Source organism: Gallus gallus, chromosome 1 (genome assembly GCF_016699485.2).
Source record: "Gallus gallus isolate bGalGal1 chromosome 1, bGalGal1.mat.broiler.GRCg7b, whole genome shotgun sequence".
In the NCBI taxonomy this organism is placed as follows: domain Eukaryota; kingdom Metazoa; phylum Chordata; class Aves; order Galliformes; family Phasianidae; genus Gallus; species Gallus gallus.
Window position 1 is genome coordinate 55,637,382 of NC_052532.1, and position 26,057 is coordinate 55,663,438.

The 26,057-nt window shown below is 38.3% G+C and overlaps 1 protein-coding gene across 1 annotated transcript in view; it reads right to left on the reverse strand.

Annotated features, from left to right (window-relative positions):
- Nucleotides 1–5,573: 5,573 nt before the first annotated feature.
- The window catches only part of MYBPC1 (myosin binding protein C, slow type), a 71,328-nt gene continuing 50,844 nt past the window's right edge, over nt 5,574–26,057 (reverse strand). The window contains exons 22-35 of the mRNA XM_046910028.1: nt 25,753–25,941; nt 24,511–24,645; nt 20,873–20,941; nt 20,664–20,705; nt 19,615–19,782; nt 19,058–19,146; nt 18,472–18,667; nt 17,558–17,697; nt 15,837–15,996; nt 14,426–14,562; nt 13,399–13,585; nt 9,073–9,131; nt 7,608–7,647; nt 5,574–5,683 (exon numbers count right to left, since the gene is read on the reverse strand). Of these exons, the coding sequence (XP_046765984.1) occupies nt 7,627–7,647; nt 9,073–9,131; nt 13,399–13,585; nt 14,426–14,562; nt 15,837–15,996; nt 17,558–17,697; nt 18,472–18,667; nt 19,058–19,146; nt 19,615–19,782; nt 20,664–20,705; nt 20,873–20,941; nt 24,511–24,645; nt 25,753–25,941 (1,592 nt within the window). The 3' untranslated portion in view covers nt 5,574–5,683; nt 7,608–7,626. The remainder of the gene's footprint in view (nt 5,684–7,607; nt 7,648–9,072; nt 9,132–13,398; nt 13,586–14,425; nt 14,563–15,836; nt 15,997–17,557; nt 17,698–18,471; nt 18,668–19,057; nt 19,147–19,614; nt 19,783–20,663; nt 20,706–20,872; nt 20,942–24,510; nt 24,646–25,752; nt 25,942–26,057) is intronic.

Below are 26,057 nucleotides of genomic sequence, written 5' to 3' on the forward strand. Positions count from 1 at the left end.
CCAGTAAATACAGTGAGAGGCAGTGATTAGGGCTGGAACAAAGAAGAAATGAACCACAAGCAAATGGAGGAATAATACATAACAAAGTAAAGATTCAATGACAGCCAAGCAGAGAAAGGCAAAAGCACACACAACACTTATATTCAATGCCAGCCAGATCCCCAGCACACTGGAATCACTGGGCTTGAAAAAAGGTGAAACTGCTGCTTTGAATTCCCTGAGCATTACTGTTGTCAAGGAGCATAAGGGTATTGGTATTTAAAGAGATTGCTCAAGCTCTTTTCAATGCCAAGAGGAAAAGGAGAAAAACAGTTTTTGTAAAAGTTGTAAGCGAACCACCACTGCATCCATTTGTTTCCCTTTTAATTATTATTATTAATTATCATAAAAAGATAGGGACTGAGTAGATGAATTTATTATTGAACCTGAAAAGGGACTTTGTATGTTTGTTTATTTGTTTTTGGTTTGCTTGTTTGTTTAAATATACTTTAAAAAGTGTTTAGCAACAAAACATAGAACAAGAGAAGGTAGAAATCAAAGTTGGGTGTGTTCAGGTTTCCAGAACTTCCTCAGTGTTCAGGATATGCTTTTACTTTCTGCTGTCTGCTTCAGCAAAGCAGCAGCTTTACTTGTCAGTCAGGAAAGCAAGCTGTGAACCCAGTGACCATAAGTATTCAGTGCTTAAAATAGAGTGCCTTTTGCTCCACAATCTCAAAATACAACAAAAGGCATTCAAATAAGTGTCATTTTCAACGCTCTGTTAAAGTTAGCTATGCTACATTTTTTCCCTGTAAACAAAGTACAGGAAACTTATAGATGTGCTTTTTTTAAAATGGATATTTAAAAAGAAAATCTGACTCTCAGCCTGGACTTCTGAATTAACTCTGCCCTGCTGAGGCCACATCTGAAATACTGGGCTCCTCAGTTCAAGAAAGACAGGGAACTTCTAGAGAGAGCCCAGTGGAGGGCCGGAGATGATGTGGGGCCTGGAGCATCTCCTTTACGAGGTCAAGCTGAGAGCCCTGGGACTGTTCAGCCTGGGGAAGAGAAGGCTGAGAGGGGTCTTCTCAATGTTTATAAACATTTACAGTGTGGAAGTCAAGTCAGTGGGGGCTCTTTTTGGTGACATACAGAAGTAGTACAATAGGAAGCGGGTACAAACTGGAATACAGGATGTTCCATACAAACACAAGTAAGAACTTATTTTACTTTGAGGGTGACAGAGCACTGAAACAGGCTGCCCAGAGAGGTTGTGGAGTCTCCTTGTCTGGAGGAGATATTCAAAATCTGCCTGAATGCTTTCCTGTGGATCCTACTCTAGGGAATATGCTTTGGCTGGGGGTTGGACTTCGTGATGTCTAGAATTCCTTTCCAGTCCTTACAATTCTTTGATTCCATGGTATCTTGATCACAAAAGAAGCCAGCAGGCCAAAATATTTTCTTCTGGCTTCTTTAAAAATAAACACCGTATCTTTTTATTAACTTTGATTCCTCTTCCTTTGTGTATGTATGTGTGTATGTACACATATGGGTTGGCCTTCTTATTCCAAGTAGTAACTTTCCTTGTCCTACTTCAGTCAAGCTGAACACCAAGGGAGAGTTTTCAAAAGTAGGAAATTTCTACCAAGTTTGTGAAAGTGAATAGAAAAGTGAATCCTTATGAATTGTGCTACTGAAGGAGGTATGAACTCAATGCCAAATAGTTGATGGTGAGTGCACATAGCAAAGAGGAGAATAGCTTGAGGACCAAAGTAGTTTCACATATAATTGAACTTCAGGGAACACAGCCATAAGCTATAAAATCACTGCCAGTTTCACTTCTCCTGTATTTTGCTGTTACTCTATATCACGTGACCAGGTTTTATTTGCTGCCATTTACTCCTAAGTCTCTTTCATGGTCACTGATTTCCTGTAAATCCCATGTGAGCCTATCTGGGAGAAATTTCCTCTTGGGATCACTGGGCCATGTCTTCTGCACCATGATATTCTCCTGCTGCTTCCATTCTCTCTTGGTCATTTTGCGTGTAGTTTTCGCTATATTAATAAGCTGGTATTAACTGCAGATTTCAAAATTAATCCTTTTTATCACTTCATCTGTTGAACACCGTCCTTGGAGAATTCCATCAGGTGATACATCATAAATCAAAAGTTTATTCTCTATTGAAGGTTCTGCAACCTGTTTTCTATTTACTAGAATTTCTGTTCCTATCCCACTCAATAATAAAATTCCTCTTAAAGTCATATTCAAGAAATCCTTAATCCAGAAGCCTGACCAGTCAGCTTCACTAATGAAAGTATGAACTTATAGCATACTAATATCAATCATCTAAATTCCAACTACAGCCAGATATCCATTATTTCTTACTGGCGTGGTGCATCTCACTCAGTGGTAAATGCCAGGCAGTACAACTCAGGAGGAATTAAGGCCATGCGGACATCACACTCAGTGTACACCCAGTGAAAAGTAGCTTAGTTCAGCTTGTCTGCCAGCACTGTTGCTGTGTGGTACAAATTAGAGAAGCTAATTCCACCAGTGGAGTCCCAGTGGAAACTGAGGTTTATAGCTAGCCACCAGGTTACTGTATGTGGTATGTTAAGGCAGGAGAGACAGATAAATGAACTTGAAACTGGCTATGCATGTATTCTTTTGTTTAGTGAAAAGCACAACCTCACTGTAACTATAGCTTTGGTGCTGACCATAATATATCCAATTAGACTCATTATATTTCAAGTGAAGGATGATAGGAGATTAAGGTGAAGGAAAACCCTATTGACTGGTGAGATACGGAATAAAGAGAAATAAATAATCATGTGTGGAATTTTCTTCCTAATGCTCATAGAATCATAGAATCACAGAATCACAAGGTTGGAAAGGACCTACAAGATCATCCAGTCCAACCATCTTCCCATCCTTGCTACCACAAGCTACTAAATCATATCTCGTAGCTCCTGATCCAAATGCTTCTTGAACCAGGGATGGCGACTCCACCACCTCCCTGGGCAGGCCATTCCAGTGCCTGACCACTCTGAGAGAAAAAGTTTTTCCTTATGTCTAACCTAGACCTCCTCTGGCACAACTTGTGGCCATTTCCTCGGGTCCTGTTTGTTGCCTGGGAGAAGAGGCCAAAACCCTCCTCGTCACAGCGTCCTTTCAGGAAGTTGTAGAGTGCAGTGAGGTCTCCCCTGAGCCTCCTCTTCTCCAGACTAAACAATCCCAGCTCCCTCAGCCACTCCTCATAAGATTTGTGCTCCAGACCCCTCACCAGTTTCATTGCCCTTCTCTGGACGTGTTCCAGGGCCTCAAAGTCTTTCTTGTAGTGAGGGGCCCAAAACTGAACACAGTACTCGAGGTGCAGCCTCACTAGTGCTGAATACAGGGGGATGATTACCTCCCTGCTCCTGCTGGCCACACTATTTCTAATGCAGGCCAGGATGGCATCAGCCCTCTTGGCCACCTGGGCACACAGTTGGCTCATGGTTCAGCCGAGCATCAACCAACACCCCCAGGTCCCTTTCCTCTTCACAGTCATTCAGCCACTCTGCCCCAAGCCTATAGTGCTGCATGGGGTTATTGTGGCCAAAGTTCAGGACCCGGCACTTGGCCTTGTTGAACCTCATGCCATTCACCTCAGCCCAGCAGTCCAGCTTATCCAGATCCCTCTGAAGGGCCTCCCTACCCTCAGTCAGATCAACACTACCTCCCAACTTGGTGTCATCTGCAAACTTACTGAGGAAACACTCAATCCGTTCATCTAGGTCATCAATAAAGATATTAAACAAGATGGGTCCCATTACCGACCCCTGGGGGACACCACTTGTAATGGATCGCCAGATGGACTTAACTCCATTAACTACTACCCTTTGGGCATGGCCCTCTAGCCAGTTCCTTACCCAAAGAAGGGATGTTGCCTTCCTTCATGTGTAGGTGTGAATAGAGAAGAGGGATATGGTTTTGAGAGGAGCAGGTTGAAATACAGGATTGGTGGTGTCCAAAATCATTGGGAATGGAGAACTGCTTCCTTGCACAGAGGGGGGAGAGAGGAAAGTGATGGGAAGGAGAAAAGGAAGAAAAGGGACCTCAGAGTGAATAAAATTTACAGGAAAAAAAAATAAAAAAAGAATGAGAAAAGACTTTCAGATCCCCAAGTGAAAGAAGTGGTAATTCAAATGCAAAACTACCAGTTCAGCAGTGGCGATTCATAGTAACAAATTCATTTATTCGTGCGTAATTACTGACTGCTAGGCATTTGGAAATGTGCTGACATCAATGAATACAATGATACTACTGGTTTTAGTGGATTCTTCACAAACCATAACTGAGGATCAATCAGTAGTCAGTAAGCACACAACCTATCTTATCTCCACAGCTGACGTGAGAACAGGCAGGTAAATAAATGAGAGGGTGATAGGGAATTGGCAAGCTGGTCAAATTGCATGTGACCTTCTGTCTCACACGTGTCAGAGTTTGCCAGAGCCTTACAGATGATCAGACTTACTTCTGAAGTACTGCTGGTACCCAGTTCTCTTGAAGGGGAATGACCATAGAGCTGGAGAATTAATATAGCAATTTTAGCTTTAGCTATGGCGTTTTGGCCCTGTACTTTAACCTCACAAATGATGTGGTGTGAGTCTCTCTATTCCTCTGATACTTGTAAGGGCTGCACGACTTGCTCAGAAAAGTGTCTGGTTCAGACTGATCAGAGCTTTCACCAATAGAATTTATAATATTTTAAATATTGAAAACACACAGGTATTAGACTACATGTATCTGGTAGCATCTCTCTCATTTGCACTCAGTGTTAGATATGTTAAAGGGTGAGCTCAGTGGCTCAGGAGACTGAACTATGTGGTGCTGTGTGCTCCAGTTCCTGTTCTGCAGTATTTCTAAATAAGAAATACGGTGAGATGAGAAAAAAAACACCAAAAAATAGTAATCAACAACTTGTTAGATCTTAAACACTTCATATTTATTGTACATTAAATAAAACAATTTCAGTTCAGTTGAGAGACTGATGAGTCGGATTTAGGAAATCAAAACTTCTAAAGGAAGATATGTTCAGATTAAGTGATCATTAAGTACATATGAATTAATTGCGTTATAATAAAACCATATTCTGTTAAGCAATTCTCAGGTGGATAAGATACATCATCAAAGAGGTATGTATTCCAAAGGTCTTATTGCACATCTACTGACAAATCCTTGTACCTTCAGTCTGCCAAAGGTTTGCGTTGTACCACCGAGTACAAACTGACCGCCTCCTCGTACACAGCTTCTCCTCTTTCCTCATTAAAAAAAATCAAAACACAATATCAAACAGAAAATAAAGCTGAACATTACAAAGAGCGTGTTGTCTTCAGTTCATTTCATTTCAATCCCAAAGCAATCCATGCGTATTCTTTCTTTTCAGTAAGAGCAGGCAGGGAAAACAGAGCGACAAATGAGAAAGGAGAAAAAAAAAGAAAAGAAAGGAAAAAAAGAAAATCTCCAGCCACACGTTTGTTCTGTTGTTGCAAGGACTAAAATGCTGTAACTCTGGCTGCCCATTCCCAGCGCGGTGGCAGGAAGCACTGCGGTCGGACTCTCACTTCCCCTCAGTTTTGTCTGCCTGTACTTCGCGCATATATGCATCAATGATATGCGGAGGCACTCCATCCATTAGTAGTTTGAAGAACGAAAGCCCACCTACAAGCAAGGGACAAGACAGTTTTCAGGTTCAAAATCCCTGGAGTGATGAATAGGTTTGTGCCATTAATTTCTGCCTTAAGTGGCAAAGATTCAGTCAGTCCCTACCATATATTTGATTTTGAGATAGGATAAAATTCATCCCCGTTCAAAAGTTCAGCACAAGAATTAACCATTATTTAATCTCTGTACTGCACAGAAACTTCCCGTTCCCTTGCTCAGGATGAATTGCATTTCTGTTTGCTGGTAAGTCATATATATACGGTCATTTATCTCACCCCATGCAATATTCTATGATTAGCAAGTAACCCTCCTGGATTCCATCAGGCTGGGTGCAGAGCACTTGGAGATGGAAGTCAGCGCAGAAGGAAGAACAGAGAAAACACCCGGCACCAAAGAGTTGTTGAAAACATGCAGAGACATTCGTATTATTCCAGACTTGGGTCCTATATTGGTTTGTAAGTATTTAGCAAAGTATTTACCTCACTGCTTGAAAGTAACACCTGGTATGGCACGTGTAATATATATGTGTGTGTATATATACGGAAAAAAACCAAGATTTTAGATAGAGGGGCTGACTGAAATAGAGGCTCCAGAGATATCTGACTACAGTCAAAGCCTTTATCTCCTGGGAATGTATGAAGAATTATTTTAGATTCAGGTCTGAGTGAAGAACATGAAATCACAACGCCTTCAGCTGCCCACTCCATGAAAGCTCTGCTTACAGCTGGTTCTGCTCCGCTCTGTGTTAGTTGCACCAAAGGGCACAGGCAAAAGGTTTTTGGAGTAGACTGAATACTTCAGGAATCCAAGACAAAATATTTCTTTCAGTGCCCAGAAAAGTTGTGTGCAGTGTTTAACAAAGCAGCCTGGGCATCCCAGATAGCACCGATGTATCAGTGATTGAATATAGACTACCCAAATTAGAACTGAAATCTCATTCTGTTGGAAAAGAAAAGAAAAAAAAAAAAAGCCATGGAAATCTACAGAAGAAACGAAATCCATGGGTACTTCCGTTAATTTCATTTGGAATGAGGAGTGGAAAAAAGATAAATATTTTGCTAAAACACAGGAGGCTGTCCTTACTCAAGGGGAAGGGTGGCATTTGTGGTAAAGCGCTACGTAACACCGATCTTCCTCATGTAGTTCTGTGCAGATGCTCTGCTCTGCAAGCTGCCAGATCACCCATTGATAACAGCACTTACCTTCTCAGCTTTTTCTGGAACGCACCAAAGGTTTTAAAGCAAAAGTACATTGTCAGGATGAAGATATCACTGTCTCCGAATGCTTCAGCTAAGTGCAGAGCCGATACTTACGTACTTTTATCCCGAGTGCACAGTTTAAGAACTGATATCCTTTATTGACACAAGGATTATCCAGTTAAGGTGCTATTAGTTTCTAGTGATTATAGACTGAACTGTCTTGTTTAACACTTGCATTGCTGCAGAACTCTTTGTTCCCGACCTTAGGTGGATGCACAATGCAGACAAAAAGATGCATGCTTTTTAGCATTCTTTTCAACTCATGTAGTGCAAATTTTGATAAGAATCATTCATTTGTAAATGAAATCAAGTGCTGAATAAATATTTCATTTATGTAGAGGCATATTCCTATGTGAAAATAACTGACTGTAAATGCAAAATGTGTTTTATTCATGCTGATTATTCCTGCTATGTCGTGCTTGTGGTAAATTCCACTGGAACATGCGCCATTAGAAAACAGTGGGAAGTGGTACTACCAGGGATTACTGTAACAAGCAATTATTTTAAAAATCAAGTTTTATAGGCATTGAGACTATCATGCTACTCATTTCAAAAACCATTTTCATTAAGAAACATAATGAAAATCATGCCATACTAGGCAGACGTTGTATGACGTGTAAACAGACATAAGCTTCATATGCAAGTACCATATGAAAGCTTACCTTAGATGACAATATACATTCAAAAATCCTTATTCTGTAACTAAGGGAGAGAGAGAAAAAGAAGTAACAATTTAATGCAAACACAAAAGTAGAGAGAAAATGTTGAGTGAAATTATGCTTACAATTATTTCAAGATGATGTTTTAATCCTTAGTCTTGTAAAACATATGGGAATAGAAACACATGGAGAGTAAAAGGTTGGGGATCCAGTTCCACTTCAAAATTATCAGTAATGTGTAAAAGCTATATTAATACGTACAATTAACTATAAATTCTGTAATTAGTCTACAGTATAGATTGGAACCAAATTATGCGACTGATATTTATTGTAAAAGTTTCCAAACGTAGCTTCAAAGAAGCTAACACATATATATATATTGTATTTTCCACCAGGGAAAAAAAGCACACACGTAACACTGAAACATATATATATATGTCGAAACTCTGTAAGGCAAAATAATCAAGTACAGACTAATTACGTACCTGTGAACTAAAGTATGTACTTTGTCACATATCCACATTTACATTAATTACAGCATGCCATTGGCTCTACAGGAGCCCTTACCTTTAATGAAACATTTTGACTATGTAAAATGTCCATATATATGTCCCTATAAAAGCACTCGAATTCGTACCTTTTGCAGCCATTTTAGAAAAATACCTTAATACTTCAAATGCTACAGGACCATTGTATAGACTGATTTCTTAACTTGTTTTAGTTTTGAAATAATACATTTGGATGTATGAAATACAGGAAACGGCTTTCTGGGCATCTTAAGACTGCTCTGCCAATATTCTGGATTTGGGCAAGGTTGCAAGGAAACACAATTCTATGGAAAGGGCCAAATTCTCTGCCATTGTAATTCCAATCAATCTACATTTCAAATGAACTGCCAATGTGATGAAATTTCACGTTACTGAAAGTATAAAACTTCAGCTGATTTCAACTGGATCAGGAATTTATCCCTAGATCCTGTAGTGCAAATTCAGGCATGGATTATCATTTAGAGCGCTAACCCGCAATCAAAAACTAATCTATAATAAAGAATGCATTTTAAGCACAGCAAATGACTTCATGATGCTTCTGTTATTTCAGTAATTCTACACACTGACCGAGAGCTGGTTGCTGAGATACAAAATTCTGTCTCCTGGGAAGGTCTAAGTGTTCTGGTCAATGGTAGGCATGGTTACTAAATTAATTCTTCATATGTAGAAGTAACTTTATTCTCAGTGGTATAGCAGAAGCATGGCTAAAACTGTTGTAACTGCTGTTAAATTCCTATATTCTTGATTAATTTGGCCTTCTTTGCTCATGTGGCATAGACTTAGTATGCCATGAGACACCAGCTAGTTTAATCTAAAAAAAGCAAATAAATACACACTTTGCATGCAGAAAATGTGTTTCAATGTGAAAGGAGAGGAAGGGAATGAAATGGAATGGCCAGAGGATTATACTCATTATAAACCTGCTTATTCCCCGCCATGAAGATTGGTTCTCCTGGATTAATTACTCCTTGATATATCACTGCAGAATTAGAATATTTATAGTGGTATTTATTCGCATTTGAAATTCTTCCAAGTTGATTTTAACACCATATATTTATTATATTTTTTCACACAGCATCTTTGTTACCATCAACTGATCAGAATGACCACCGATCTTCATTTCACTCTTATGACAGACGTAGGCTAAAAACACATTTCATGATGAAAAGAAGCACAGTGCTCTATCTGATCTTTTTCCTTGACCTCAGTGAAGCTGATACGAAATCATTTCCTTACATAAATAGAGATCTAAAGCTGTATTTAAGGGTCTACATCCACCGATTTAGAATAGAAATTTGTTGACTTTTTAAAAAAAATTTCCTTAGGAAAATGGGTATGAAAAATATATCATGAGATTCTGTGCATGCATCATCTTTCAGAATGGAGGTATTCTTGTCTCTAAGTTGTACTATATGATCTTTTTCAGCACAGTTATATCTATAAAAAAGATTGGATATGCAGCTGTACAGAGCAGCTCACTAAGCAGTCTTCTTTAAGTTCACTCAGCAAAACTGAAAAGAGTGAAGCAGCACCTGTCTCAAATAACATCAGTAAACATGGGATCTTCTTTTAAGGATAAATTAGGGTATATTATTTTTATTTACTATTATTCTTATTGGTGCTTATAATTATCAAAATTATCATTAATACTTGTTCAGAAAATGAGCAGTAAATTTAGTAGCAAGTAGGAATTTAGATTTGTCACCTCAAATGCTGTACTAGATTGTAGCATATTGATAACATTCATAGTCAGAGTATTCATAGAACCATGGAGTCATGGAATCATTAAGGTTGAGGCTAAGACTATTTGGTCCAACCATAGCATTCGTGGCTGTTCTGTTGTTCAAACACTATGCAAGACTGAATCCTAGACACTGTTCTGTCTGTAATTCTTCCATGGCATTCCTCAAATTGAACATATATACACACATGATAATCTTCAAATTTCCAGCATGTCAGAAATAGTTGTCTAGAGATTCTTTTCTCCATTGTGAAGAAAATGCAACTACTGTAACATATACTCTTGCATGGCACAGTGCTCTTTAGCATGACTTACTATGCTACTGTCTCCAATAATACCAGTGTAGCTCATACATTTACCAGATATGTAGCATTGCCTAGAGCATGTTGGTCTTGGTCAGGCAATATTCAACTGCATCTCAACATTACAGATTCATACCCCGATCATTACTTTCTTGACTGAAGTCACACCAGTTTAAAGACATATAAATGCACACATGCACACACACATATCCAAACACACTGCAATCCATTTCTAGCAATTCATAATCCATGATTCTGTGTGTCATTTTGAAGTGCAGTCATCCGAAGAACCCTACTAAATGAACAGACAAGCTGGGATACTTAAAAGAATGTGAGTTCAACACATAAGTCAATAGAAGGTTGAAATAAGGTTCAATTATGTTTTTATGTTCTAGTCATTTAATACTTGTTGCATTTGTCTGTGTCATATAGCAAACCCCACACCTATTCCGTTTTGTCAAGCTACAGCTGCTGTCTTTGCTTAATCCTATTCCCTTTGAACTCGTCAGTTGAACTGCCAGTCATGTTAAGAGCATCAGCACTGAATCCTTGCAACAGATGTCCAGTGTCTAAACCCTATGCACTGAAGTCAGGAGACATAAACCGTGGCCAATAGACCTGCCAGGATGCAGAGTGGGATCTCAGTGAGGGTAAGGACTCACAGCACACAGTGCTGGGAAGGAAACACAGACCAAGCAGGCATGGTAGGAAGGAGTGGGGCTGCACTAGGTGATGGTATGAGATTGGGCTCTGAAGCACGCCATTAACTAGGAGCTTTGTGTTAATGAAGGAATCTGTCACATAGCTAAGGGGAGAGAAACAGCATGCAGCCCAGATGGGATGCTTAATGGACTGCATTTTTCAGGATTTCTTTCAGGTGTGATGCAAACCCAAAACACTGTGGAATCAGATGCTCTGGGTAAGATGTCTGTGGAGTAGTATTCTACTTTTTCAGTTGATCTTTTAAAGAAAATATTACTTATTTGAGAAAAAAAATAAGGTATTTTTGAATGGGTTTATTAAAAAAAAAAAAAAGGATAGACTGAATTTTGTCTGAAGAGAGTATTCTTACATCCTCATTCTCTCTTAGCAACTGTTGGACCCAGTGTAGATGGGTTCAATTACAATCCCAACATAGGGCATCAAGTGAGGCTGCAGGATGTGCTGCAACCAGCTGGTAGGATGATTACTGCAGCCCTCAGGACATGATGCACCAAGCTCAAGCATCTATCTGAGATTTCCTTTGAGATGGATAATCAGAGAGATGCTTGAATTTGACTGTGGTGCTAGGGTTTGTTGGCAATGTTTGGAAGTCACTTAATATCACAGAGCTAGACACAGTCTTGAGATATCATTTAGTGCATACTGTAACCCAACAGTAAATTTTACTTTTATCATTCCTCTAAAAGTCTCATGATACCAAAGGCTCTATAACCTCTGCTGTTCTAGTTCTTCACTATTCTCAGTGTTATCTACCCTAAGTGTAAGTTGCCAAGTAGCCAGATACATAAATATATGTATTTTTATATAATTTTTAATTCAACCATTGTGAAAAGAATCAGCTGCAGCTGGGAAAGACCTGGAAACATTCAAACATAATGAATTTTGTGCTCTCTATTTCAGGACACTACTCAGAAAACCGGACATAGGAACATTAGATAGATATTTCTCAGCAAAGGTCCTCAAGGACATAATCACACATGTACCTAATAACCACTTTAGTGAACAGGACTGTGCATTTTTTCCTCCCTAGATGAATTACTTTTATTCAACTGGAAAAATATCCAACCATTTCCAGCCTATTTCAGATAGCAGTACATAAATATGCAATAGTAAACAATTAAATTTCCGTCAGTATTGATCAAAGGCAGTTTTTGTCTCTTTTAAGGACGTGAAGGTCTGGGGACTTAGAAAGTCTGATGGAATAGCAAATTAACTTGGCCTTTGCCTGCTGTATAAAAAAATAGATGAATATATATGAGTATAAAAAATAGATGAAGCAACCTTCCCAGGTGATGAGGTCTTCTGCTGTGCTGTGAAACAGAAAATTTTCTTGTGATTATGGAAAAGATTCATATATCCAGTTCAAGGACATTACCTTTTAAACAACAACATAAAAATAAATCATGACAGTTAAGAAACATGATATTATGCATACTTTCATTACATTAGTTAAATGTTCAGCTTCATTGGCTAAATATTTATTGCAGTGGCTTCTTGCTAGCAGATTTGAGGATATTAAACAGTATAGTTTTCTTTATAGACAAGCATGATAGCAGTAATAAAATTAGGACCATATTTAGATAGCCTAAATTCCCTCTAAACTCCCGACTTAAACACTTCCTCTTGGCTCTCTTTAGGCAGCTTTCCTTACGTACAACTTCACATTTATTTGTTCAGAAATGCTTATTTCATGGTTGAAACAAAAGCCTTTGGTGAAAGTTAATGCAGTTAAATATGACCACATCTGTTGCCAGGGAGAAATTTTCTGAAAGTACAATTTTCAGAAAAATTAACTAGTAGTCCAATCCAAATCCTCTTGTCATTCTTTGTGTCCCAGTCAGTGCTAAAATGTTTCTCCTCTTTCCCTGTATTTGCAAAATAACATTTAAAATACTTGGCTCCTAAGAAAAATTCACCAGTTATATCAGCTAGCTCGTGTTCTTGGCAACAGTACTTGTGTTGCTACGTGATTTTGCTAACAAACTACATTAACAAGTTTTCCTTGGAAACAAATGTTTTGTTTAATATGCCATTTTAAAGCAGACAGTATCTGCCATGAATTAATGTTTCTTCCTTCTCTTCTTGTCTCCTTTCCACTTCATTCAGAGACCAGTATCCTCTTCAGGATGATTTTTTTAACATTTTCTCAATAAGTTCCATGGCTGAGTCTTAGAGTTTACCAGGTAAGCTGTAGAGCTTTGAGACTTATGTTCTACCACTTTATCACTTGTGAAAGAGTCCTTGCAATCACTGAATGTGTGAATTGGGGCTAAGAAGATACAGCATTAAGTACAACACAGCCCTCAAAGAGAAAATGATGCTGCCAGTGTAGTTTATTCTGTACTAACACCAAGTTACTTTCACCTGGGAAAACTAAAAACCTGTTTAATCTCCCTTTTGCTTTTGCCTTGCATACTTTTGTCTCCTGTGTAAATGGTATTTAGACAAACAGTGCATTTGCAATGAATTAAAACCCTTACCTTTTACTTCCAGTTTGCAGTCAACTTCTGCCTCTCCAAGTTCGTTGACTGCTCTGCAGGTGTAAGTGCCTCCATCATATGGACTGGGTTTGCGGATCTCCAAGGTACAGACACCTTGGTTGCCGAACATTCGGTACCTTGGGTCATTCAATATAGCAACCTTGTTTTTCAGCCAGGTTATCTTGGGCTGTGGTAGAAACAAGAGAAGACCCACATGCACAAACCTACAAATGGAAGTGTTTTACCACTGCGTGTGATGCTCTGTTAATGCTGAGTAATTCAGAAATGGTACAACGTAGATAAAATGGAGAAAGAAGGGAAGCTAACCATTAACCCAAACATAAACACAGGCTACACCATGCCTCTGTTTCTGAGTTGTTCAGTGGAGTTCCCCTCATGTAATTAAAGTCATAAATATAAACTTGTTATCAACATAAGATGTTGTTTTATAATAACAGCAGACACCTCAGCTTTATCTTTTGATATCCAGTTACTCTGAATCAAAACAGAAAGCATGTTTTTAACAGTGATTTTCAGAAAGAACAGCCACAGGCTGTTGGAAAGTGAACATGCTCTTAAACTCTCTGGAGTTCTCATTTTACTAGATTGAATTTTCATGGTAGAAAATAAATCTCATTAATACTTAACTCATATTGGAAGATACAATGGAACTGAGAATTTATGCATTCCCAGTGCATTCCCACAATGCACTTACTTAAACCATAATTACCTTTTTGTAGAATACTTATGGCTTCACTTTAATAACAACCTTTACTGTCAGTGTAGGTCTCTGTACAACCCCACCTTTTCCTGAGGTTTTACCCTTTCCCTGTGTCATCTGGGGATTTCATAACTGTTATAACACCTATAACACAGGTCAGTAAGTAGGCAGAGGTCCTTTTTGTATGCTTTAAGGCCCACACCTCTCTTTTTTTCTTCAGCAGGCTTTGTATAGTAACAATTGTATTACAGTTCTTATTGTTGGGTTAAACTTTCTCATGTGTTAAATGACACTGCTGTGCTGTACCTTGGGGTTGCCCCGAACACTGCAGTTCAAAGTAGCATTGTAACCAGCTACAGCAAACGTGTTAACTAGAGGCTGAGTAAACAGTGGTCGTTCAGTGAAGTCAAAGTCATCGTAAACTGGGTATTTGTAGACTTTACCTATAAAATGAAAACAAGGCATTAATAAAGACTAGCGTTGTAGTATAACTAAATACCCAAACATCTTAAAAAGTTACAAAGTCTGCATCTGTTCTGATCTGCACTGGTTTAGGAATCAGTCTGGTGTAGTAATTTCAATTGTCAGGGAGGCTGGAAGGGGACTTGGGAATTTACTCTTGCCCTTGGTTTTGATATAGAGGTCTGAGAGCTTCTCTTTGTTTCATGAGTAGATAGTGTACTAAATAAAGACAGCTGGACAGACTGACATCTTTTCCCGTGCACAGGCTTCAACAGACACCTTTGTGTCACTGAAACCTTCTCCAAGCTCCCTTACTAGCTACACTGCAGGTTAGGCCTTGCATTTACTTTCATGACAGAGTTGAGTAAGCAGTGATGAAAAGCAATTCTTATTGCTCTGTTTTCATTTGTGATCCCACTTCTAATAGAAACACTCTTTTCTTTTTAATAGTGGAAGTGTATTTTTCTTTCTTCAGGCAGGTAGAAACTTCTCTGGAGTGCCAGGTTAACTCTGTGAGGCTACAACCTGCTCCTGAGCTCTGCAATGCTCTACACCCAATGACAAGGATCACTGTCCGTCACATTGTCCCCTGTTGAGCCTCCCTGACTTCCAGTATTTCAGCCTGTCCACGTGGGCTGTACGGATTGTCTGTGCTCTATATCATGGCAGTCATGTATTCCTTCCTTTCAGAAAAACACAACCAACCAGCTTTGATTTTCTTCAGCTAAACTATCAGATTGTGGATTTTTCCTTCCATAAAGAGACAGATTATTTTTTCAGGTTTACATTGCTCTTCCAAGCTGACAATTTCTGAAATCTCAGGACTTTTGATAGCAGAGATTCAGTTTGTCCAGCTTCACCTGTGAGAGAGGTAAAGCAAGAGGCTAAGCTTACTTGTTGGATCAGCCCTGAAATGTACTGCAGCACTTGCAGTGAGTCTCCATAGAGAGGCCATGACTCACAGCTCTTAACAGAGCAACTGCTTTGCTTCTCTTCCAGCTCCTGTTGACTTAGATCTGCCAGTGGTGTCATATGAGTCCAAGACCACAGTAAGTGACATAACATGGAAAAAATGTCCCACTCCACAAAAAAAAAAAAAAAATCAAACTTATAAGCTATGTGGACAAACAACAAAGTCCTAATATGAAATGTCCTAGCAATCCACTGTGCCTCATCTATGGCCTTTACGTCTAATCAACTTCCAGACTGTGCACACACCCCATCCCTTTCAGTAAGGAAAAGCTAATTAGCTAACCATCTTTTGCAATCAAGGCACTCTCTTTGGTCATTGTTGCATCCTCGCTGAGGCCGCACATGTTTTCAGCGAAGACTCGGAAGTAGTACTCATTTCCTATGACGAGCTCATTAATGGTGGCACTGGTGCGGTGGTAGTGCTCGATTACCGTGAACCATTCCTGAAACACAGAAACACAGAGGCTAAGCTTCCCTGCAGTGCACTGCCCCCCTCACACATACGCTGCTTGGAAAGATCAGTGGCCTTGAGATAGTACAATTTTCTTTTAAAGGAATGTTAATGAAGAGTAATGTGCTGAAGTAAACAGTAATTAATTATTCCATCTGATGTGAGTGATAATGAGCATACAGAGAGTTCACTACTGAGAAGTGAAGGCTGAATGGAAAGTGGATCCTACTGAATGGTTACACTCTGTTAGCCCAAAGGTTTCTGTCTGGGAAATCCAACATTACAAAGGTTATTCTGTGTGAGGTGAGGCAGGTTCCTTCATTTCTCTTCTCTGCTGACTGAACAAGTAGTGCTGCAGATAAGAAAACTGCAGGCTGGGAGAAAAACAAAGCCCTCAGCTGTGACACATACTCACGAGGGGCCAATGCACTAATGCACCCCCTCTTCCACAGGCTGAATGTTTGTGAAGAACATACTTTCAACCGGGTGATTCCTCTGGAGCAAAAGAAATATTTAAAGACTCAGGTGGAGAGAAGGATTTTAGCACTATGGTCTGGTAGCCATATTAGGACATGTAATTATATCCTAGTACATAACACCTACATAGCAAACTGAGATTAAAAAGAGGTTTATGCTAAAATAAAATTAATATTAAATAAGGTATGACAACAATCTTTTTGTTTTTCTTGACTCTGCCTTGCAGAGTTTTTTCTTCTTTTAAACACACTCTTGCTGAGTTTCCCGTGCCACAGTTTGCATTGGTATTTGATTTGATTGATATCTGATTGTCTTTAAGAGTCAGTTTATTTTAGATTTCTCAGAAACTGATGGACTGCCATCTCATGTAACCTGTGGAGTTTTCTGTACTTCTCTGAGGACCTATTGCTAAGGAGCTGTCTTTTGGCAAACTGGTTTGCTGTGGAACACCAGCTGTGCCAGAATTGCAAAATTCATCACCACAGAGAATATGGAGGAACTGTGACCTGAATGACCCATGACACTCTGGGCCCTAGACACTGCTTTTGCTGCTTTCTCCCTCTGACAGTAACTCAAAGGCAGGGAACATTTCTTCTTCTGGAGGAAGATCTCCTCTTACAATTTGAAGACATTAAAACTGAAGAATGGGAAGGGAAACAGATCAACAGGAGGAATTAATTGATCAGGGCATGAAGCAGGTCAACATACTGAGTTTTCTGGGGAGTGGGCAAAAGGATTCCTTTAGATAACTCAACTCCCAAAATATTGTCCCAGTTTTCCAGCGTTTTAATTTGCAATAAGCATTAAATGTAAGAATCCAAGTGCTGTTTTTTAAGGAAGTTTACATTTCATGTCAGTTTAAGAAAATGATAAACATATCTTGCTTGTTATTGGCTTTTCATGTTGAAGGCTTTTAGAGCCAGAAAACCCTTAGAATTTTTAGAAATACCTTGTAGATTTTCATAACATTGACCGGTCAATGCTTTGTACTCCTGCATTAATTATTATAAAGCTTTTTATTTTAAAAAAGAAGATCTTCATGAATACATCAGTCTTTTAAACATCTTATTACTTACCATACTCTTCTTATCTGCTTTTTGAATAGTGTACCCAGTAATGGCAGCATTGCCATCATCTTTTGGTGGCTTCCATGATAAATTTACATTCTCTCCCCAGACATCCTCAATAGTTACAACCTCTGGTGGCCCTGGGCGATCTGTAATGAAAATATGACAGTCATCATTTTTCATAATATTTCTGTTCTCTCTCTTTCCTACACACATCTTCCACTTTGTCTCTTTTGTCTTTTTTCTATATATATATACTCCACTTCATTTACTTTGTCTCTTTCTTACACATGCATATGCCAAACTCAATGTCCAAAGAATGCTGATGCTGCAAAATAAAACTTTCAACAGTCAACCCATGCCAGAATCATGAAGAACCTAACCGGGCCACTTTGTGAATATGGTTTATAAGGTACAAATGCTCTTTAGTTGCAGATAGGCATGACATTTTGAAAACCTGATAAGTAGTTGAAAATGTGTTCTTAAAACAGGAAGTGTCAATCATTATTATGCCTATTATGTAAATGAATATGTTGTCAAAAATTGTAAGTAAATGTTTTTTCTCATCTTTCTTTCCTGCTTTCATGTAATTCCAACATTTAGAATTTCTTCCATCTTACACTTATGACAAACTTACTATGAAGCCATTCCAGTTTATGGATATCAGTCAAAAGGAAAAGGCTTGTATCCTAAATAAACAAGAACATGAAAAACAAGACTGTGAAAAAAATAGACTGGCATGTTCAAACAAGCATGTGCCACTGTGTAGGAAGGTTGACTTAGAGACTACAAATCTGTAGCCAAGTAATTGGATGTAGAGAAAAGATGTTCTCTCGTGATTTCTCTGTTTTTACAGCTATAAACTTGGAATGGCTGGGGTCTGCTTCTTTGGCATGCATGTGCTTCTGTTTCTCAAAACATACCAACAATCTGAATATCTATCGTAGCTTTATCCACCAAATTCTCTACTTCCACTTTCATGTCATATTCTCCAGAGTGGCTCCTTTCTGCCTTTCGGATAAAAATGATGGTATCGTTCTCAGTGTTGCGGATGTTGATTTGGTTCTTGTCTATTGGAGAACCATTTTTCTGCCATGATACTTTTGCCCTTGGTCTTCCCTGTAAGAAGCCAGGAAACAATTTATATATGCTTTTCAGAGAGAAAAGGGTATTAGTTACAAAGGGAAAATTGTCCTGAAAGGAGCAGTGAGAATACATTTTTGAATCATACAGGATTTCAGATGCAATCCCATTAATTTACCTAAAATGCAACTTTTTTTTGTCCTCCAAGAGGAGCTAGTTATACAGTTCAGTATTTGGCTTGTCATCATTTCTTTGAGACATCAAGACAAAAGCTCTCAACCAGCTGTGTACTTCTGTGTGCTCTCGCATCTGTTTGAATTAACTCACTTGACTCCCAAACTTACATAGAAAAACAAGCAGATAAGAAGCAGTAACATAAGAAAAATGAGCATTGAGTATTTTCCTGTCAGTGTTTTTAGTTCTTACCTGGAAAGGAATAACAAGATTTACGGTTTCTCCAACTCTTCTAGTATAGGTTTGTTTTAAGTGTCTTGGTAGGCGAATCTTTGGAGGCTCTGAAAAAAGCCAAAAGCTTGTGTTTGAAACGTATCTTCTTTTCTAACTGAGGCAGTACTAGTCGGCATCAATATAAACAGAAGTCTGTATGGTCTGCAATTCCCAGAAGTGATGAATGAGTGATATCTTAAATTTCTTGGTTCCATATTCAGTACACCTTTGATGTTTGTAACACCACATGCTGTGGTGGTAAGAATAGGTGGGTATTTAGTGCTACTTAAAAAAGGAACATCAAGGTCTGTAGAAAAAGACTTGAAAGCCTGTGCAATAAAGGCTCAGAAATGAAATTTTAAAAAATTACAGATTTTTTTAAAGACATTTACATGACTTCTAGTCACTACTTAATGGTTTTGTAAGGCCATATCATCAGCTTCTAAGTAAAAGTATTAACCATAAAAAAGAACCCCACAGAACTAAATATGGAAGCAGAGTGTTTTTGTGGGAGAACATAAGCAGGAGGATCTTACCTATCACTTCCTTGACTAAGATAGGCTGTGGGTGGTACCTGGGTTCACTTTCACCTGCAGCATTCACCGCTTTTACTCTCACAAGGATTTTTGAACCAGTTGGCAGACCAGTGATTGTAAACTTTGTTTTGTCTGTCAGTTCTGGGTTAGCGACGATCCACTCATCAGCTAGTTTAGGAAAAGAGGACGAATCAAAAGAACAGGGAATTATAAATATATCCACTGCACCAAAAAGAAAAACTACATGATGGTAACCAATTCATTATATACTGATGCATCCATCTTGTTTTGTTCTGTCTTCTTCAATAACGTGATATGGATTCACTTTAATTATAACAGAAAAAGAAGCTTCAACTCTTAATGGATTTCTGTCAATTATATAAATATATATATATATCGATGAGTAAATGTTTTAATAACGTGTCTATCATTTAACTGTACCAGAGAGATTAGCATTTTAATTCAGCTGATAGAAAACAAGAAGGATATAGAGTATATCTCCAAAAACACTCATCACTGCTTTAACAACTTTTTTGGAGAGAAAAGGGTTTGAGAATTCATTCAAATAATTTCACATTTGAAACAAGTACTTATTATCCTGGATAATACCACTGAGAGTGCGGGGATGAGAAAAGTACAGACTATTTACACGTTGCAATGAATTGCCATCTCTGCTGGTGCCTTTAGAAAGAGAAGTCTGTATCCAAGTTATTCACTTAATGATGGCATTCTCAAGTTTTCATCCTACTCCTAAGTGGTCGCATGTAATCCATAGAGTGATCATAACAGTACGGTCTTTCAGATAAGTTATGACATAAACAATACTTTCTTTTCACCCTATCCTGAAAACATAGATCACTTTAACACTGCTGGCGCCTTGACCTTTGGAGTCAGATTTATGCAGTAGCAAGCCACTGCCAATACTTTCCACATCATCTAAGGATAGCATTATAGTGCTGGCATAAAAGACAAGAGAACTACTGTAAGATAAAGTGCCCTGCAGACTTGGCCACAAGATTGCAGTACATTTGCAAAAGTGTGTGTCTTACTTTTAGGAATTAAGTTCTCCTTCAAGCTGCTTCCTTCAGGTTCTAGTAGAAGAGGATTGTAATCAATGAGTGTTTAATGAACACCTCCCCCTCCCTTACACATGCACTGCTGCAAATTCTGAGAGTGCACGTACTCTCAGAAATTTCTTTACTTTTATAAAGAGTTTTCTTTCACTAAAGAACCTTAAATCCTTTGTAGTATACTATACCTTCCAGGTTGAAAGGTGGCTCCATCAGTTCCTCAGACTGATCTGTCGATATACCTTGTGAGAATCCAGCTTTAAAATTAATCAGAGACACTCACTTTCACACAGATGGAGCATTTTGTCAGTGGTTACAAATTCCTGTTAGTAAGTATGCAAAGATAGATGCTAGACTTTAAAGACTTAGAGGAGTCTGCAGGTAGAAGAGAGGTGGGAAGAGGTGGGAAGGTGGCATCTAGATCAAGAACAGTTATTCTCACAGGAAAGCTAAAGGATAAAGAAAGAGGAGGAGATGAAGTTGGTTCTTTCTTTGGGCTGATCGCAGCCCTGGAAAGATGAAAAGAAAGAGATGAAAGAACACTTGGAAAAGAGAGAAAAGCAAAATGATGATGGGAGAAAAAGGAAAAAAACACATCATAGAAGAGAAAAGGCACTCAGGGAAGAATTTTGAGCAAGAGAGACAGAAAAAAAAAGAAGTCTGGAAAAGTAAACTTAGGGAGACAGAGGAAAAGAACACATTTAACTAAATGTAACACAGAAATAAAATCACAGATGATGACAGATATAATGTGATCACTAAGGCTTTATTCCCTGATCAAAGCTATCACTGGCCTGGATTTCCTGGAAGCCTGAACTTCGCTATTTTCAGAATAATAAAAATACTATTTTAGTATCTATGCATGTCCCTGGATGGGAACACTCACAAGGATATCAGCCAACAGAGACTCTCTGAAATGCCTATTTACTAGCTAAGAAAACAGATTATTTGCAGGTACAGTGGCCCTTTAAAGGCAGATAAACATAACATCCTAGGGAAAATTAAGCTAGCCTTGAAATATCACAGAAGAACCAGCCAGCAGAGTACATTGCTAAAAACTGATTTATCAGTGTCAACAAGACTTGGTCTATTCTAGCACACTAAAACAAGAGGTTCAAGTTGAACGCTGTAAGCTAGCCCTGGGGAAGGGAGTTCTTTATCCATACATAATGTGTTATTCATTCCTATGCAATGCCAGACGCATATACACATGATGAAACTCCTATTCGGTTATATACAGAGAACTGTCAAAGGTGCTACCATAGTTAACGAAGTCCAGAAGTCCATCATGTTGGTCAACTTATGAGAATCAGGCTAAAGGGAAATACCAGTTTTCAGAAAGACAAACTGATGTCCATGGTACATGATTCCTCTAATTTATAATTACACACATAGATGACAGACATATATTTTGTCTTCCTATTTTCACCTTGTGATTTCTTCTAATGAATGCTGAGATACAGGAGCTCCAAAAAAACCCTCTTTAAAGCTATGTCAGTGATGACAGTGAGGAAATGAAGACAAATGAGTTTACAGTCAGAGAACTAAAAGATAGGTACAGCAGAAGGAATATAGACAGTCATGAGAAGTATCTTGAAGAGGTATTAAACAGTATAGAATAAATTAGTCCAGAACAGAAAAGGCACTGAAAGGACTGAGAAAGGGAGGTACTGAGATATTGTAAGAAAGAAAAGAAGGTTTACATGTAAAGAAAATAATGTATATTTCAGTAACACAACTCTTCTTACCGTTTTCTACTAAGCTTGCTTCTTCCTCGCCATTTTCATAACATATATACATAAATAATGTCAATTGTGCATATAGAGATGTATATACATATACAGAAGGCATATATAGATTTACATAAACACTCAGAAACTCATACAAAATACATGGTACTTGTATTTTAACTGAGTTAAATAGCAATAAAATGACGCTCACTGACATTTTAAACATATGACAAACATATGTTTAATATTGTAAACATATCTGAAAAAAAATTGTTCCATTGAACACGTGTACAGTGATCTTCGGTCTAACAGCCCTTAAAAGGTAAATTTAGAAGATTCCTTTAAACACCTTAGTTTGGATTATTGTATGTACATACATTTCTCATCCTCTCATTTTGCTTAACCTACCAATCACATACTGTAATGTCAAGGATCTTATATGACTGTGACATGTTGCAAACACTTTTAATTTTCCCCCATCGTTCTACAAATGCTAAACAGAGCATAATGTACAACATATGTATTTTCAGTTCCCTTTGTACCTGTTGACTGTGCAAATGAAACATATGGTGGTAGGTGGACGGTCAGACTAAATGATCTTAGAGGTCTTTTCCAACATTGTTAATTCTGTGATTCTATGATTACAGCAATGCTGCACCTTGATCTGACACTGTATGTTTACTCTTTCTGAGCTGTTTCCACAGCTCCCTCCCAGTATACAGGGAAAACCCTTCCTATCGTTCCTGCTGTGTTTGCCTTCAGGTAATCTTCTCCAGACCTCTGAGCTTCTTGCAGTCTTTTCCTGTTCCTTACAGATATTCAGCTCAATGCTGCCAGATGTGGAATACTCCTAAGAAAAGCCAGTGTTCTTCACTCCCTCTTTCTCTCACTCAAGTGGGAGCTGAGGATACTCTGCTCCTGCGGTATCTGACCAATTTTGTGAACTACTGTTTTCCTGGATTTACTGAATCTGAAATATGTGACATTGTGAATGACAAGTTCTCTCCTCTACGTCTTGTATTGAGGCTGTGGATTGTATTCATGAAACTCTACTATTGAAATAGATGTCCTGATGAAAAAAAAAGCCTTGAACTCATCACTTGTTTTACAACACAGTGAAGAGCAGCAACTAAAGAAGTTAACATTAAAAAGTCTCATTCATCCAAACACTCAACATTGCTGGAGTTCCATTGCTTGATGTTTGCCCACAGAAGTTGGATATTGCACACACCAGTCTTGCCTATTTGGTACTCACCCGGGAGTTAGCAGTCATTTTTTTTTACACTTTTTAGTCACTTTTTTTTTTACACTCAGGAGTTACTTTTTGAAAACAGACTTCATTTGGTGTCAACGCAGAATAAAATCTGTTGAAAAATACTAAATTGCCAAAGCCCTGGTTGTAAAATATAGGTTGTTTCCCTATTCCTTGCTATTTTACTTTCATGACTTTATTTTGTATCTTACATCTTTATCATTCTCCTTCAGTTCTGTGTAGTTTTATGACAGATAGGCATAGTTGAAGATCCTTTATCTAACTAGCTTGAAATGTTGGGGAATTTCAATATTCAGACATGAAGTTTATATGCCTAGATAATGTCTATAGCCAGTTGTTGGGAAGGCTGTCCGTCTGTATTGTGAACTGGCACTTGAGGTAGCCAATTAGTAACATGTCAACATAGAGATGATCACACTGAGGACCTCCTGCCCCTAAAACCCAGCCTACACACAATATATCAATTCACACTTATATCAATTCATTATTTCCTATTCATCCATCCATCAATCCATTCACACTCACTTTGTTGCTTCTACTTTTCATTTAGCTCAAAGAAGAGGAAAGGTATTAGCATGTCTTTACCTGAACTGCAACAGATTATATAGTTTTTGATTTGGTATTCACATCATACATAAGGTGAGTTATACTACCCAGGTGGGATCTGAAATAGAAACTAAAGAGGAGTTTGAACACAAGCCTGCTGCTGGGGGTTTCTAACTGATTAATCACCCTAAAGTGAGCGCAGATGACACCCTAGAGAAATAATGGAGGTCTCACATATTTTCACTTTGAGTAACATACCACAGCCGTTGTCACTTACTTCCTTCAAAGCAGTACTCTACAACATAGCCATCTAAACCCGCTGCTCCAATGTGGTCTGGTGGCCTCCATTTCATCGTAACCGAGGTATCAGTTACTGAATCCACTGCCAGGAGAGTTGGTGGACTGGTGACAGCTGAAACAAGAAGGTAGCAAAGAGAAGGCTGAAAACTCTGTTATCATAAGTTTACATTTTTGATGTTTTCCTCTAATCTAGCATAATCAATCTCTCAGCCAAAAGGCTAAATCCAGGCATTTCCAGTCATCCTGGAACTACTTTCCCATTTAGGACCAAACCAGAACAGATACTTCATCCTGTACCTTCTCACAGCCTAACCCAAAGAGCTGGATTCCTCCCTCTGAGGAATGAAAAGTACAAAGGGAGGTGAAGGGTGTGGCAGAGAAGTTTTGAGTAGCATGTTCCATGACAGTACGTATTTTCACAAAAGAAGGGAGGATGCTGTAGCAATAACAGCTGCCACCTCCTTCCTCCTCTTCTAAGCAAGGCAGAAACCTTTGCTGATTTGCAGAACATGACACTTATTTTGTGAGGACTTCTGACTATAACAATAGCTTCAAAAATTCTTTCTTTACATTAAAAGGCCACCAAATTAGTCATAAGGTGAGTGACAAAGCCCTCTAGCTGTTACATCAATATAAAGTACAAGTAATAAGAGAAAATAAAAAATGGTGTGAAAAATGATCTAGCCTAATTTGGTCTGTAGTTGGAAAAAGGTATTGATAATAAACAATTCTTCTGAAAAAAAATTCCCAAAACCAAAAAACAAAACACCCACTTCTGCTCACTTTTTCTGGCTATTTTTGACCAAAGGTCCTTGTCTGACTGAACTTACAGCAGGAGAAACAGAACAGCCAAGACAATATTTCATCATTATCAATTATCTAAATTACCGGTAGTTTGATATGATTGACTCAATACACAGAGACATGAAACTGTTAATTATGGTCCTTGAAAAGTACTGACCATAAAATGTATTGGGCTCACCTATAGTACGTCACTATTTTATTGCAGTGCAACATTTTTCTGTCTATACCTATTTTGTTTCTTGTTTATGAAAGATATAGATTTAAACATATGGATATATAATTTACACAGCACCTAGCATAGACAGATTGTGAGCAACTGAAATGTAGAACTATAGTTATATAATTAAATGACTGCAATAATGTATCAAGAATAATTGTCTAATACATAGCCGTTTCTCTAGTCTTGTTTACTTACCTAAAGGAACAAAAGACTTTGAAGGCATACTTGGTTTGGAAGTGCCTATTGCATTAACAGCAAATACACGGACCTCATAAGCAACACCTTCAATCATTTTCTTTGGCTCAAAGGTTGTTTCTTTACACAGTTCAAAATTCAGCCTCATCCACCGTGAGCTTTGTTTCTTTTTCCTTTCAATGAAATATCCTATAGACCAAAGCAAATGGTATTATAGTAAATAATAGCATAACGTTCAATAATGAGGTGTCCATGTTTTGACTGACCAATAGCTCTCAATATGGCTCAATATCCCTTTCTAGCTT